The 14,035-nt window shown below is 37.5% G+C and overlaps 1 protein-coding gene across 8 annotated transcripts in view; it reads right to left on the bottom strand.

Annotated features, from left to right (window-relative positions):
* Positions 1-11,855: 11,855 nt before the first annotated feature.
* The window catches only part of LOC128705978 (eukaryotic translation initiation factor 4B), a 75,553-nt gene continuing 73,373 nt past the window's right edge, over positions 11,856-14,035 (bottom strand). For all 8 annotated transcript variants that reach the window (XM_070100288.1, XM_070100290.1, XM_070100291.1 and 5 more), the window contains one exon: positions 11,856-14,005. In XM_070100288.1, coding sequence (XP_069956389.1) covers positions 13,952-14,005 — 54 coding nt within the window. In that variant the 3' untranslated portion in view covers positions 11,856-13,951. The remainder of the gene's footprint in view (positions 14,006-14,035) is intronic.

Here is a 14,035-nt window from a genome sequence, read left to right as displayed (position 1 = left end):
AGAATGGTCTTGAGGGCACACACAAAGTACATTACAACCTATGTTTTTTTTTTTTTTACTAAGAATAATCCAAGAAAATCAAATACAGTGGACCCCCGGTTAACGATATTTTTTCATTCCAGAAGTATGTTCAGGTGCCAGTACTGACCGAATTTGTTCCCATAAGGAATATTGTGAAGTAGATTAGTCCATTTCAGACCCCCAAACATACACGTACAAACGCACTTACGTAATTGGTAGCATTGGGAGGTGATCGTTAAGCAGGGGTCCACTGTACTGTGACTTATTCCCATGTTTCCAGGGGTAATATCATAAGACTTCCTAGTATATAGTGTAAGAAGAAAAAGGTACTCTAAAGAAACAAGAAACAATTATTTGTACCAATTTTCTTTTTTTTCAACAAGTCAGCCATCTCCCACTGAGGCAGGGTGACCCAAAAAAGAAAAAATCCCCAAAAAGAAAATGCTTTCATCATCATTCAACACTTGCACCACACTCACACATAATCACTGTTTTTGCAGAGGTGCTCAGAATACAACAGTTTAGAAGCATATACGTATAAAGATACACAACATATCCCTCCAAACTGCCAATATCCCAAACCCCTCCTTTAAAGTGCAGGCACTGTACTTCCCATTTCCAGGACTCAAGTCCGACTATATGAAAATAACCGGTTTCCCTGAATCCCTTCACTAAATATTACCCTGCTCACACTCCAACAGATCGTCAGGTCCCAAGTACCATTCGTCTCCATTCACTCCTATCTAACACGCTCACGCACGCTTGCTGGAAGTCCAAGCCCCTTGCCCACAAAACCTCCTTTACCCCCTTTCGAGGTCGACCCCTACCTCGCCTTCCTTCCCCTATAGATTTATATGATTTCCATGTCATTCTACTTTGATCCATTCTCTCTAAATGACAAAACCACCTCAACAACCCCTCTTCTGCCCTCTGACTAATACTTTCATTAACTCCACACCTTTTCCTAATTTCCACACTCCGAATTTTCTGCATAATATTTACACCACACATTGCCCTTAGACAGGACATCTCTACTGCTTCCAACCGTCTCCTCACTGCTGCATTTACCACCCAAGCTTCACACCCATATAAGTGTGTTGGTACTACTATACTTTCATACATTCCCTTCTTTGCCTCCATAGATAACGTTTTTTGACTCCACATACACCTCAATGCACCACTCACCTTTTTTCCCTCATCAATTCTATGATTAACCTCATCCTTCATAAATCCATTCACTGACACGTCAACTCCCAAGTATCTGAAAACATTCACTTCTTCCATACTCCTCCTCCCCAATTTGATATCCAATTTTTCTTTATCTAAATCATTTGATACCCTCATCACCTTACTCTTTTCTATGTTCACTTTCAACTTTCTACCTTTACACACATTCCCAAACTCATCCACTAACCTTTGCAATTTTTCTTTAGAATCTCCCATAAGCACAGTATCATCAGCAAAAAGTAACTGTGTTAATTCCCATTTTGAATTTGATTCCCCATAATTTAATCCCACCCCTCTCCCGAACACCCTAGCATTTACTTCTTTTACAACCCCATCTATAAATATATTAAACAACCATGGTGACATTACACATCCCTGTCTAAGACCTACTTTTACTGGGAAGTATTCTCCCTCTCTTCTACACACCCTAACCTGAGCCTCACTATCCTCATAAAAACTCTTTACAGCATTTAGTAACTTACCACCTATTCCATATACTTGCAACATCTGCCACATTGCTCCCCTATCCACTCTATCATATGCCTTTTCTAAATCCATAAATGTACCAATATTTATTTTATTAACACTGGCTGTCTCCCACCAAGGCAGGGTGTTCCAAAAAAAAAGAAAAACTTTCATCATCACTGTCTTGCCAGAGGCACGCTTACACTACAATTATAAAACTGCAACATTAACACCTCTCCTTCAGAGTGCAGACACTGTACCTCCCATCTCCAGGACTCGAGTCCAGCCTGCCAGTTTTCCTGAATCCCTTCACAAATGTCACTATGCTCACGCTCCAACAGCACGCCAAATCCTAAAAACCATTTGTCTCCATTCGCTATCTAACATGCTCACACATGCTTGCTGGAAGTCCAAGCCCCTTGCACACAAAGCCTCTTTTACCCCTTCCCTCCAACCTTTCCTAGGCCGACCCTTACCTCCACTACAGATTTATACACTTTCGAAGTCATTCTATTTCCTTCCATCCTCTCTGCATGTCCAAACCACCTCAACAACCCCTCCTCAGCCCTCTGGATAATAGTTTTGGTAATCCGACACCACCCAATTTCCAAACTATGAATTCTCTGCATTATATTCACACCACACATTGCTCTCAGACGACATTTCCAGTGCCTTCAGCCTTCTTTTTGTACCAGTGTACAGTGGAACCTCAAATTTCAAACTTAATCCGTTCCAGGAGCTAGTTTTAAATTCGAAAAGTCTGAAAATTGAAGCAATATTTCCCATAAGAAATAATGGAAATACAATTAATCCGTTCCAGAAACCCAAAAATATTCACAAAAAAATACATTTTATAGAGATTAATTACAGTTTTACATACACACAACAAATACAGTGGACCCCCGGTTAACGATATTTTTTCATTCCAGAAGTATGTTCAGGTGCCAGTACTGACTGAATTTGTTCCCATAAGGAATATTGTGAAGTAGATTAGTCCATTTCAGACCCCCAAACATACACGTACAAACGCACTTACATAAATACACTTACATAATTGGTCGCATTGGGAGGTGATCGTTATGCGGGGGTCCACTGTACTATAGTGTTCAATTATGTATATAAATATAAAATAACATTTTTACTTACCTTTATTGAAGATTGGTGATGGCATCTGGAAGATAGGGAGGAGGAGAGAGCGAGTTGGGGTTAGTGTTTGGAAGGAGAATCCCCCTCTATGAGGACTTCAGGTAAAGCCCTCTCTGGGGTTACCTCCCTTCTCTGTCTTTTCATGCCACTAGGACCAGCTTGAGAGTCACTGAACCCCTGTCTCACAAAATAACTGTCCACAGTCCTCTGTTTCTGGTGCCTCTTTAAGATTTCCCTAAAATGGGACATGGTTCTGTCACTGAACTTGTTGCAAAGATGGCTTATTTCAGCTTGCTCAGGGTGGTACTTCTCCACAAACATTTGGACATCATTCCACTTCTGTATTATTTCCTTCTTCACATCTATAGTGTTTCTCACTTTCTTTACCACAGGGGTACCACTAGCAAGTTTTTTTTGGCCCATGGTAGCTTATTTCACAGTCCCACAAGCACTAAACACAATGAAATAAACCTAAAATGTTTGAATGAGAGCGCAGGTTAGTGTTCACTCAAGCAGTAAACAAAGCCAGACTGGCTCACAGCGCCTGCACGGGGACGTGGATAGAGTGGGCTGGCGGACAGGTCCGGTACCTGGCGGTCCGAAAATAGGGGCACGTTCAATAATAGGGACAAAGTTGGTTCAAAAAACGGGTTCTATTTTTTAAACGTTCGATATGTGATACGTTCGAATTTTGAGGTTCCACTGTATACATGTATTATATATTTCACATGGGTCTGTGTGTCTCCCCATGTTTTGAATGCTAAGACACTTTGAAACACATTATTGTACATAGTGTTAAAAATTGAAAACTAAAAAAAAAAAATGCAAATCTCAAAATTTGGCATAAATAAATGGAAAAACAAATCCCACTATGTGTATTTTGTCAATGTTGCCAACATATGATTATTTTTTGCCAACTTCGACTCTCCATAAATCAGCAAGTTTTCATCCATTTTTTTATAATATACTTTGAAAACTTAACTCTTTAAAATGGTAAGAATTTTTTTCTTTTTTCAAAATGTTATGACACATATAAACAGTACTTTTTTTCTGGGTCTCCCAGGTTAAGGTTATGGGACTAAATACCTTAAAAGTACCTCTACATGTCTTCCAGTCTCCAACATAATAGTCATTAATTGATTATTTAAAAAAGCCTGCTGCGCTTACAAACGTCTCGTCAGACATCCTGGTGTTCAACACTTCTTTTTCATCTTAACCCTTTCAGGGTCCCCAGGCCCTCTCCCAGACTTGTTCTCAGGGTCACCCAAATTTCAAAAAAAAAAATATATTTTTTCTTATGAAAAGATAGAGAATCTTTTCCCGATCATAATGACACCAAAAGTTTGAAATTTGATGAAAAACTTACGGAATTATACTCTCATGAAGTTAGCGGTCTCGATGGTGTTTACGCATCGACGATTTTGCCCACTTTGAGCCTTATTTTCGGCCAATTCCACTGTACTAGTTGACAAAAATCATAGCTATTTCGCTAGAACTCCATTTTTTCTATCGAATGAGCACAAGAAACCACCCATTTACCGATTTCAACTATCCAATACAGTGGTCAGAATTTAGCAATTTTGCCAATTTCATACAAATTTCAAAAGATGCCAATTTCCAAATATGGTCCAGAATAAACAAGAAAGACATTCCTGGCACTAAAATAACATTTCCTCTGTTCATTAGTCACATCCCCGTGCCCCTCTTACATTCTTTTGCTTTCCACTTTGAATTTTTATTCTCACAAAAAATAGAAGATTTACTATTATGCAGACTACTGCATTAGTGTAGAAATGGTATAAATAATATCGACGCACTTGTGAAAGAATATTAGACTCACCAGTTGACGTGTATTGGATGCATAGCATGATTTGTTTACTTTTGAACTTTGGTAAAAATCGAACATTTCTGCTACTTTGAGCTCAATTTCAAGGTACTTTTAATTGTAAAACCAGTCAAAATCATCTCAATTTCTGTAATATGTCTTCCATTCTATAAAATGAGACCAGGAAAACTAGAATACAACAATAAATACCATACGAAAATACAGTGCAAATTCGCTGTTTTAATCCAAAAACACGGTCAAAGTTTTTTTTTCTCATTACGCCCTGTGTGCTGCAGGATTTTTTTTATACTGTGCACACTGACCACATAGACCCATTCTTTCATATGTAGGCCTACCAGCTTTTTCTCACTAGATTTGAGGGCACTAGAATTTAGGCGTACTAGCACATCAAAAACCTTGGTGCGTAAGCCGTACTAGTACGTCCGAAACCCTGAAGGGGTTAAACACCAGTGTTTATCGTTTTTAATCCTGATAATTCTTGTGTAAGTTCCAAATTTTAATACTGCATATCTGAAGGACAGCTCAATTTCAACATGATAATTTGCATCCAAATCAGTGGTAATCTTCAAAATTCATAAAAGTCATCCAGCGCCTGGAGACAAGGAGGTAATCACGTTTGATACAGGAAGGTATTGCTGCTTATAATTATGAATTAAACTATTTAGTCTTTAAAAGAAGCTGTATAAAATGTTGCATTATATTTACCTAGCCTACAAGAACTTAAATTATTACTAACCTTGGGTCTTTTAACACAAAGCTGCCTCTTTAAAGGATGATTCATGTTAATAGGTGACTTGTGGTTAAGTGGTTGCACCCTCAGTTCACAACCAAAGAGCCTCGGTTCAATCCTGGGGCAAGAAGAGATGTTGGGGATGTTTTCTTACACAAGTTGCTCCTGTTTACTTAGCAGTAAATAGGTATCCAGATGTTTGCAGACTGTGGGTGTTCACATCCTGAGGGTGATACTATTATTACTGTATATTAATGGGGTAGCACTAAACCAGTAGGAGTCATACAGCACTCAGGAAATGGAAGGCAGTCAGGTTTGATTTGAGGAAAGAGAAGGCAGCACTAATTCCTTGAACCAAGAGCCATTTATCATAAAAACACTTCTCCAGGGGCTGTGGTTGGAAGTACACCTCAGATACACCTTGACTTTTGAAATGAGAAGAGGTAGACCAATAGTTCTTAGCCTGTATATTCAGCAGTATAAAAAAAAAAAAAAATCTCATCTTCCTGCCAAAATACATTTCACTGTTCATGCATGCTAGATATTATCATTCTAAAATATGAATGGATGGCCCATATGTCACCATAAGCACTATCCAATACAACTGCTGCATTCTCTATTATTATACATTCATGGGAAGTGCTAAACTTGTAGGAGGCTGTCATACAATACTTGGAGGAATGGGAGATGATCATGTTTGATTCAAGAACCCTCCCTTTTAGGATACTCGTATTTATGATAAAGAAAAAGTGGCCATAAATTCCACTTTTTATCCCTCCAAGGAGACACCTACACTTCTCACTGCATTTAGATGCTTGAATACAGTTTGCTTACCAACTAATGACCTAAGTAACAAATTGATAAGGCACAAATACAGTTAATGCTAGTCATCTCTTAACCTCCACTTTCATGATTATTATTATACAGTGGTACCTCGAGTTTTGAACAGCTCCCAGCTCGAACAATTATGTAAGTGTATTTTTGGGGGTCTGAAACAGACTAATCTAATTTACATTATTCCTTATGGTAACAAATTCGTTCGGTAACGGCGCTCGAACAGCCTTCTGGAAAGAATTAAGTTCGTAACTCGAGTTACCACTATATTAGCTTTGTTTGAAAACAAAGCTAAAATTACTTCACTGAACATAATGGTAAATAATATATGCATTGAAAGACAAGATGAGGGAAAATTCCTGGGTATACCTTGACAGCAAACTAAAAATTAAAACACATTCAGCATATTTCTAACAAAATAGTCAAAACATTGGGCACCCACTCAAAAATATGCTATGAGGTGCCTCAAACTTTGCTTACTCTGTACTACTAATTAATAAATCCTTACCCCTCTTACGGTATATGTTCACGGGGATCTACAATGGCTAATCACCTCAAACCTGTCATAATACAACAAAATTCTGTCATTAGAATGATCATTCAATTGGGTTCTAGACAATACACACCCTTGCTATTGAATATATGAAACATTTATATATTGATAGGAAACTTCCTTCCAGAGGGTTCTTAAACTCCTCTGTTTGCCTACTGCTGCAAAAATAATGTCAAAAAATACCCCTTAATGTAATATAATTCAAGAAACTGTCCAGCTACCTACTTGCAATCATATGCTACACTCCTATCTCCTACCACCTCTCCTTTAAAACACTTTGTGGCAAATCTTAATACTTAAAAGAAGCCATTGTATCATGATCCTTCCTCAGACAACCCTCTCCTAAATGTTAGTCCTTACTCAGTTAAATTATACTTTGAACAATAAAATGGTATAAAATACCGACAGGTTGTTAGGTAAGACACATATGCAACAGTTAGGTATCTTTATTTTGAAACGTTTCGCCTACACAGTAGGCTTCTTCAGTCGAGTACAGTACTCGACTGAAGAAGCCTACTGTGTAGGCGAAACGTTTCGAAATCAAGATACCTAACTGTTGCATATGTGTCTTACATAAATTATACTTTGTTAATTTTAAGCAATTTCCTAACTTTTAAAGCATGCATAAAATTATCCATCCTGATTTGTCACACAAAGCCCAATTAAACATTTTAGAACCAAGTAATTTTTTATGGTCTAGAATTATTCAGACTAAAATGCTTTGCATAACAACAGGCTTTCCTTGGAATATGAAATACGTCTTCCTGAAACTGTAAAGCTATCCAATGTAACCTTAATATATTCTTAAAAAATAAAGATCTTTATATGGAAAGTTGCCTGGCACCTCTCTGCAATGACTACCAGGTGGCTCTAACAGTTCAACATATATTAACAGTCTTACTAGAGTGTACTTAGTATTTACTTCTGACATCTTCACCACCCTGACTTGGCTGTAAGACCCATACAGCTTTTGGTGATGGTTTCCAAATATAATAATTCAACACCCTAACATGTATATTTTAACTGCCCTCCTCACTGAGAGTAAAGTCAAACTTTTGACAAAGATTCCTCCTATAGCTTTTTTAAATAGAAGCTTGACCTATTGCACCAACTGTGATGCTAATTTTACACCTTTACTAATGCCTGCCCCCTACAGTTGAAACCAACTCAGTGCTCTATGACCCACGCAGGTTTGGCATTTTTCAATAATAATAAGGAAAGCCATTTTAATGAATGGGGGAAGGTGGGGGTAAAGAGTGCCTTAATGTTGAAAGGCTTTTAATCAAAGTAGCTGGACCTACCCTCCTCCTCAGATCAAACCTGAATATTTCCCATTCATCAGGTGTTGTATGATCATTGCAGGTCATACAGCAACTGGAGAGAAAAAAAAAGTAGGAAAGAAATTGTGTCATTCACCTGTTGCTAGAACCAGTTTCTCTTTCACAGGCACAAACACTTATGATACAAAAGTATTATATGGTTAAGCATACGAAACATGTTAAAGAAGCAGAAAAAAAAAAAAAAATTTACACCACTGAAAAGTAACTATTAAAATGAACATGATAAAATAGGAAAACTAGTAGTTCATGAATCAATTCCTTAAAAGTTGCAAGAGTTAAAGGAAAACATGTAAAAAGCAAAAAAAAAAATCATCATCAAGGTAAGCATTAAAACTGTAAGGGTCATACAGCAAATGAGGAAAAATAAAAGGATTAAAAAAAAAACTGAAAATGCAAATACACTTCCAGCACTATAAAAGGGAAACAGCAGAGGAAGAGGTAAAGTTTTGAGGGAAGACAATGCAAAAAAAATAAAAAAGGGGGGAAGGAGGAAGGCTCATCGTAGCAAATCAGTGTATTAAGAAATTTTAAAAGGAATCGACCTTAAAGGAGGATGGGCACAAACACATCTGGGTGTTGAGAGTAGTGTCTTGAAACTTAATGAAGTGGCTGACTGACTAAAAGTTGTTGAAGTGAGTTTAACTCAGCCGACAAAAACAGCCTGGATGATCAGGCTCTGATCCACAACCAGGTTGCTGGGGTACTGACCCTTCGAATACCCTCCAGGCAAGATGATGTATAACCAATACAAAGGCTCAGAAATATACTTTCCCTGCATCAACAGTAATAAAGAGACAGCCAAAACCCCAGCCGAACTTTGATTAATTATTATAATTATTCACGGGAGGAATGCTGAAACCATAGAGATCGTACAACACTTGGTGGACCCAAAGAAAGAGACAATTTCTATAACGTGGATTATAGTATATGATGCAATTAGGGTAACTGACATATATAAACTACTTTAAAAAGTCCTTTATTATGCAAGGCATTTTGAGCAGCTTTAAATTATGATTACTAGTATATTAGAATAAGAATACAGTGGACCCCCGACTAACGATATTATTTCAATCCAGAAGTCTGTTCGGGTGCAGTTATAGACCAAATTTGTTCCCATAAGGAATATTGTGAATTAGATTAGTCCGTTTCAGACCCCCAAAATAACACCTACAAAAGCACTTACAAAAATACACTTACATAATTGGTCGAGTTGGGAGCTGATCGTTAGTCGGGGGTCCACTGTATATAGTTTTTATTAAGGATGAAGCTAGGTACACCAGTTGAAGGCACAATAAACAAGAACAGTGACAATGTAAGATTCAAGAATTAGTCAGCATAATAATTTATTGTTGTCAGGATCACATTAAAGAAAGGTGCTTTTTAACAGTAGCTCTGAAGCAGCTGGTAAACAGAGAGAGACTGGAATTTTCAGGTAGTGATTTCCAGATTTTAGATCCTTTTATGAACACTGAGTTTTTACAAATACTGAGTTGGACACGGAATATCAGAGATTTATGTCTAGTGTTATGCCTATGAGTTCTGTTGCAACTATCAAGAAAGAGTTTCAGGGCAGGAGGACAGGTCAAATTCTTAAGATCAAGAGCTCCTCATTGGAATCAAGGCACTTCTGAAGTGAGGTGGTGGTTAGATGAAAAACAGTTTGATGGTCATTAGAGCAAGTGACATTGCCAACTATTTCACAAGAGCTAAGACAACAATGAAAAATACAATAGCATTTCAGCTACCTTCTGTAGTTTCAAAATTCCTGAACTGTATAATTCAAGATTACAAAATCATTACTCTAAACACCAAAATAACCAGGATCCAGTAAGAGAAACCCTCTGTTAAGAATGCAACATAACCAGCATTGAATTCAAGGAACTATGAGATGTGAAGGCTGATATATGATATTAAGTTGAAACTGTTATACAACAATATGGAGTAAATTGTCTATAGTGGATTTGTCCTTCATACTGAAGTTACAGATAGCTCTGGATAACCAGGTGCAGTGGACTTAAAACAGGGATTGTTACTGAAAATTAACTTGCAAAATAAAATGTGAAAAATTTGATTATGTTTCAAGTACATCAAAGTTAACTCCTCACCCTACTTTATTACACAGTACTAGGAAAGAAGTTGGGAGATTTGAAGAACACTTTGAACTATGAAATCACTTGGCAACTGGATGACTAAAAAGCTTATAACTTGTCTCACATTCTGGGTGGCATCACTTGTAGTACATGAAGATTCTAAACAAGTGGGGTTGGTGTAAGCATATTGGGCAGAGGATGGATGACCACTGCCACCAATTTGTCCAGGATTATTATTATTATAATCAAAAAGAAGCGCTAAGCCACAAGGGCTATACAGTGAATTTGTCCAGGAGTTACCAGGTGAAACCCCAATGCATAACATGGAGTTCACAAAGAGGATGACGATACCAAGCTTCATCTGTCTTCATTATTAAATGGAGGAAGGTTAGGATGAGAGAGCCTGGTTCAAAGAATCCATATTCCTAGGCCTCCAGGTTTGATCTGCCTACCCAGAGCACCTAAATGTTCATTACATGTGCAGGAGTGGATTAGCCTATGCTGTCATGGTCACTAAAGTTTGAAATGCCTAGACTGGAGGGAAGGGGGCAGAAATGGAGTCTCACTGACACAGTCACCTGTGACCGATGATCTAGTTGAGTGACAAAGTAGGCAAGCATTCCATACAACCTCTTTGCTTGTACTCACCTACATGTGGCTGCAGGGGTAGTCTTGATTCCTTGCCCCACTCTCCTCTTTGCTGTGCTTCTTAGTTCTCAAACCAGCCAGCATAAAATTTCAAATCTTATAAAGTGCTTTATCTAGCTCACAGTGTGGCAGTAATATTCATGGGGAAGTACTAAACCCAAAAGGGTCATACAGCACTTGAGAAAATGGGAGGAGTGGGAGGTAAAATAATCAGGTTTGATCTGAGGAAAGAGGTAACTCAAATTTCTTGGATCAAGAGCCTTTCACCAGCATCATGACACCCTCCTTGAGACTATAGTTATATGTAAAAACTGGGATTTATGTTGCATTATCTGATCACTTTTGGAATCACCCAATAGTTTTTCTTCCATTTACATACTGGCTTCTCATTCTATTTGGTGTACAAAACTGTTTTATGAGCACGTCACAATGTGTACTAGACAAAATTATATATATTTTTTAATCACAGACGTCTCCCACCAAGGCAGGGGGTGACCCAAAGAAAACACACTCGCTAACATTTACTCAATCACATTCTTTCCAGAAGTGTGCTGATATCATAATATGATTACTCTTTATACAGCAACTTTCCCAGAATGCAGGCACTGCCCTACCCTTCCCAACTCTCTCAGTCTCTCTAAATCTATCCTTCTGTTATGTAAAACAATTACAGGTTCCTGTTTCTCACTCATTTGGCTGGACAGTAGTACCTCCCTGGCTGGTTGCTCTCTACCAACAAAGAAAAAAGCTTGCTCTGCTACAAGTCTTACATTCTTAGGAAAAAAAAATTGAGGATGACTGGTAAAAGAATAAATACTACATATGGATGGAAGGCTGAAGACAAGGAATAAAATACTGAAGAACATACATGAGCAATAGGGAATTTTTTGGAAGGTGAATTTATAAGACAAAAGAATAGTGTCATAGAAAAATAAAAGTGATAAAAAATTACCACTATGATTATATTATTTATTATGCAAAAAGGTTAACATTTATTATTTTTCCCATTACATAATTAGCAATATAACCTGGCAAGCCTGGGTGCATAGACAATGCTATTATCAACTGTAATAAACATTATTGTAAATGGGAAAAAATAAAAGCTATAATTTTTGAGCCTATTCTCTCAATAAAACCTCACAAGAGCATGTCAATCTTTTGAAGTAGAAAAAGTAAATTCCTAAAGAATCACATTTATAAATGGCTACAATATTGAGACTAGGTATTAGTGGCATATCAATAGTCTAAATATGTGCATATAATATAATGCATTACATTTAAGATGTATGGAAATATTCCCATCTGAATAAAAACACACTGGAGCCATGCTCATATATTCTGCTCTTAATTTCTTAGAGGCATAAAAACTCATATAAAAGCTTATTAAACTTATGCTATCATATTCATATTCTCACAGCTATTAGCAGATACAAGACTATTGACAAGTACTTAACCTAATTAATATATTACTAAGTGGCTCCATCCCTGGCTAGCCTTGGCTTACCTCCCTGCTGTGTCACACCTTGTCCACCAATGCTACAATGTCACTTATAAACCTCGTGTTTCTCTGCTCACTTCCACACATTGGCAAGTGTGTGCTCGACATCAAAGCACCAAGTAAGATGTCTCAAGTGACACATCCGAATACTAGTACTCCGAAAATGTCCATATATAACCTGGAACCTCTATGCTGCACACGTTTCCCACAAGAAATACAGACTTGAACGAGAGATGACTGGCTGGCCTGGGCACATGGAGCTCAAAGAATCACAGTTTCAGAGGTCTTTAATACTGCCTCAAAATAAAAACAAAGGGCAGCTCAAGAGCATATAATCACAGCTCAAGGTCAATATTATCACACCAAGGAAGCTCAAATTTGCACAACATTTAATGCTCAACCTATCACTGTGCCCCAGCATGAAATCAAACACCATAATCTTCCTATTAAAAAAGTTTAAAATACTCTCTCTCTGTCAGTATCTGAGTGGGAGTGTGTGTGTGCACGTGTGCAAGTGTGGGTGTGCATGTGTGATTGCGTTTACCTATTTGTGAATATATAACCAAATACTGTATGCATGCAAGCTTGCACATATGTACATGTATGTATGTTGTGCTTAACAAGCAGTCAGTAACAGCAGAACTACCCTAAAAATATATCTTCCAAATTTTATCTTACATACTAATTTTCCACCAAACCAACTTGTCAAATCTAAATCTAAGACTGCTAAAATAGACATAATATAATTTAGCTTTATTTTATCCTTATTTAGATCAATCTGAATCTAGAATGAAAGTACGTATTATTTAATATGAAAGAATATATTTTGTGAGGGTCAGATTAATTTTTCTGAAAGTACTGCAACAATAAATTTACACTCTGCATGTTTGGCAAAAATTATTGTTGCTTTATATATAAACACCACAAGTTCTGGCTAAAAAAACAAGCACACCACCAATCACATCCCCACCTCCCACAAACAAGATTAAATTACAATACATTAAAAAAAAAAAAAGAGGACTAAACACACAATATCAATGTTAAAGTAAAAGATTATGAAATGCAAAAATCCCATGCTGGGGCACAGAATCGAAGACAAACATTTGTGTTCTGTTGGCAAACATGATTACCTGTATTCATTAATCTCAGATATCCATGTAGATCTACCTCATAAGACCTCTGAAAATCTAGAGCAGGGCAAGTACAGTGATTGTCACTTTCTAAGTAACAATGATCTGTATACCAGGCAATACACCAACTATGCTCACAGTATTGGTCGCAGTGTGCAACTAAAGGCCAATTCATCGCATATGAATCACATACTGCTAACACCTCAACCTGAGGCAGCGAGAACAGTGCAAGTGAAACTGAGCACACAACTCTGCCATTATACACAGGTTCGCTATTAGCATCCATGATAGTCATGGAGGACAGTGTGTGCACATTATGAAGGTAGCCCCACATAGCTGAGACGTACGAACAGGCAGTCTAGCCAGCACAGGGGATCACAAGGCCATAAAAACTACGACCCTCCGCATTACACCAGTGCACCACTAATCTTCAGCTTCCAAATCCAAACCGGCAAACTTATTGGTTGTATCTAGAATCTAAAATAAAGAAAGAAAATTATTTAATTA

This window comes from Cherax quadricarinatus, chromosome 72, assembly GCF_038502225.1.
Source record: "Cherax quadricarinatus isolate ZL_2023a chromosome 72, ASM3850222v1, whole genome shotgun sequence".
Classification (NCBI taxonomy): domain Eukaryota; kingdom Metazoa; phylum Arthropoda; class Malacostraca; order Decapoda; family Parastacidae; genus Cherax; species Cherax quadricarinatus.
This window is presented reverse-complemented; position numbering and strand designations above follow the sequence as displayed.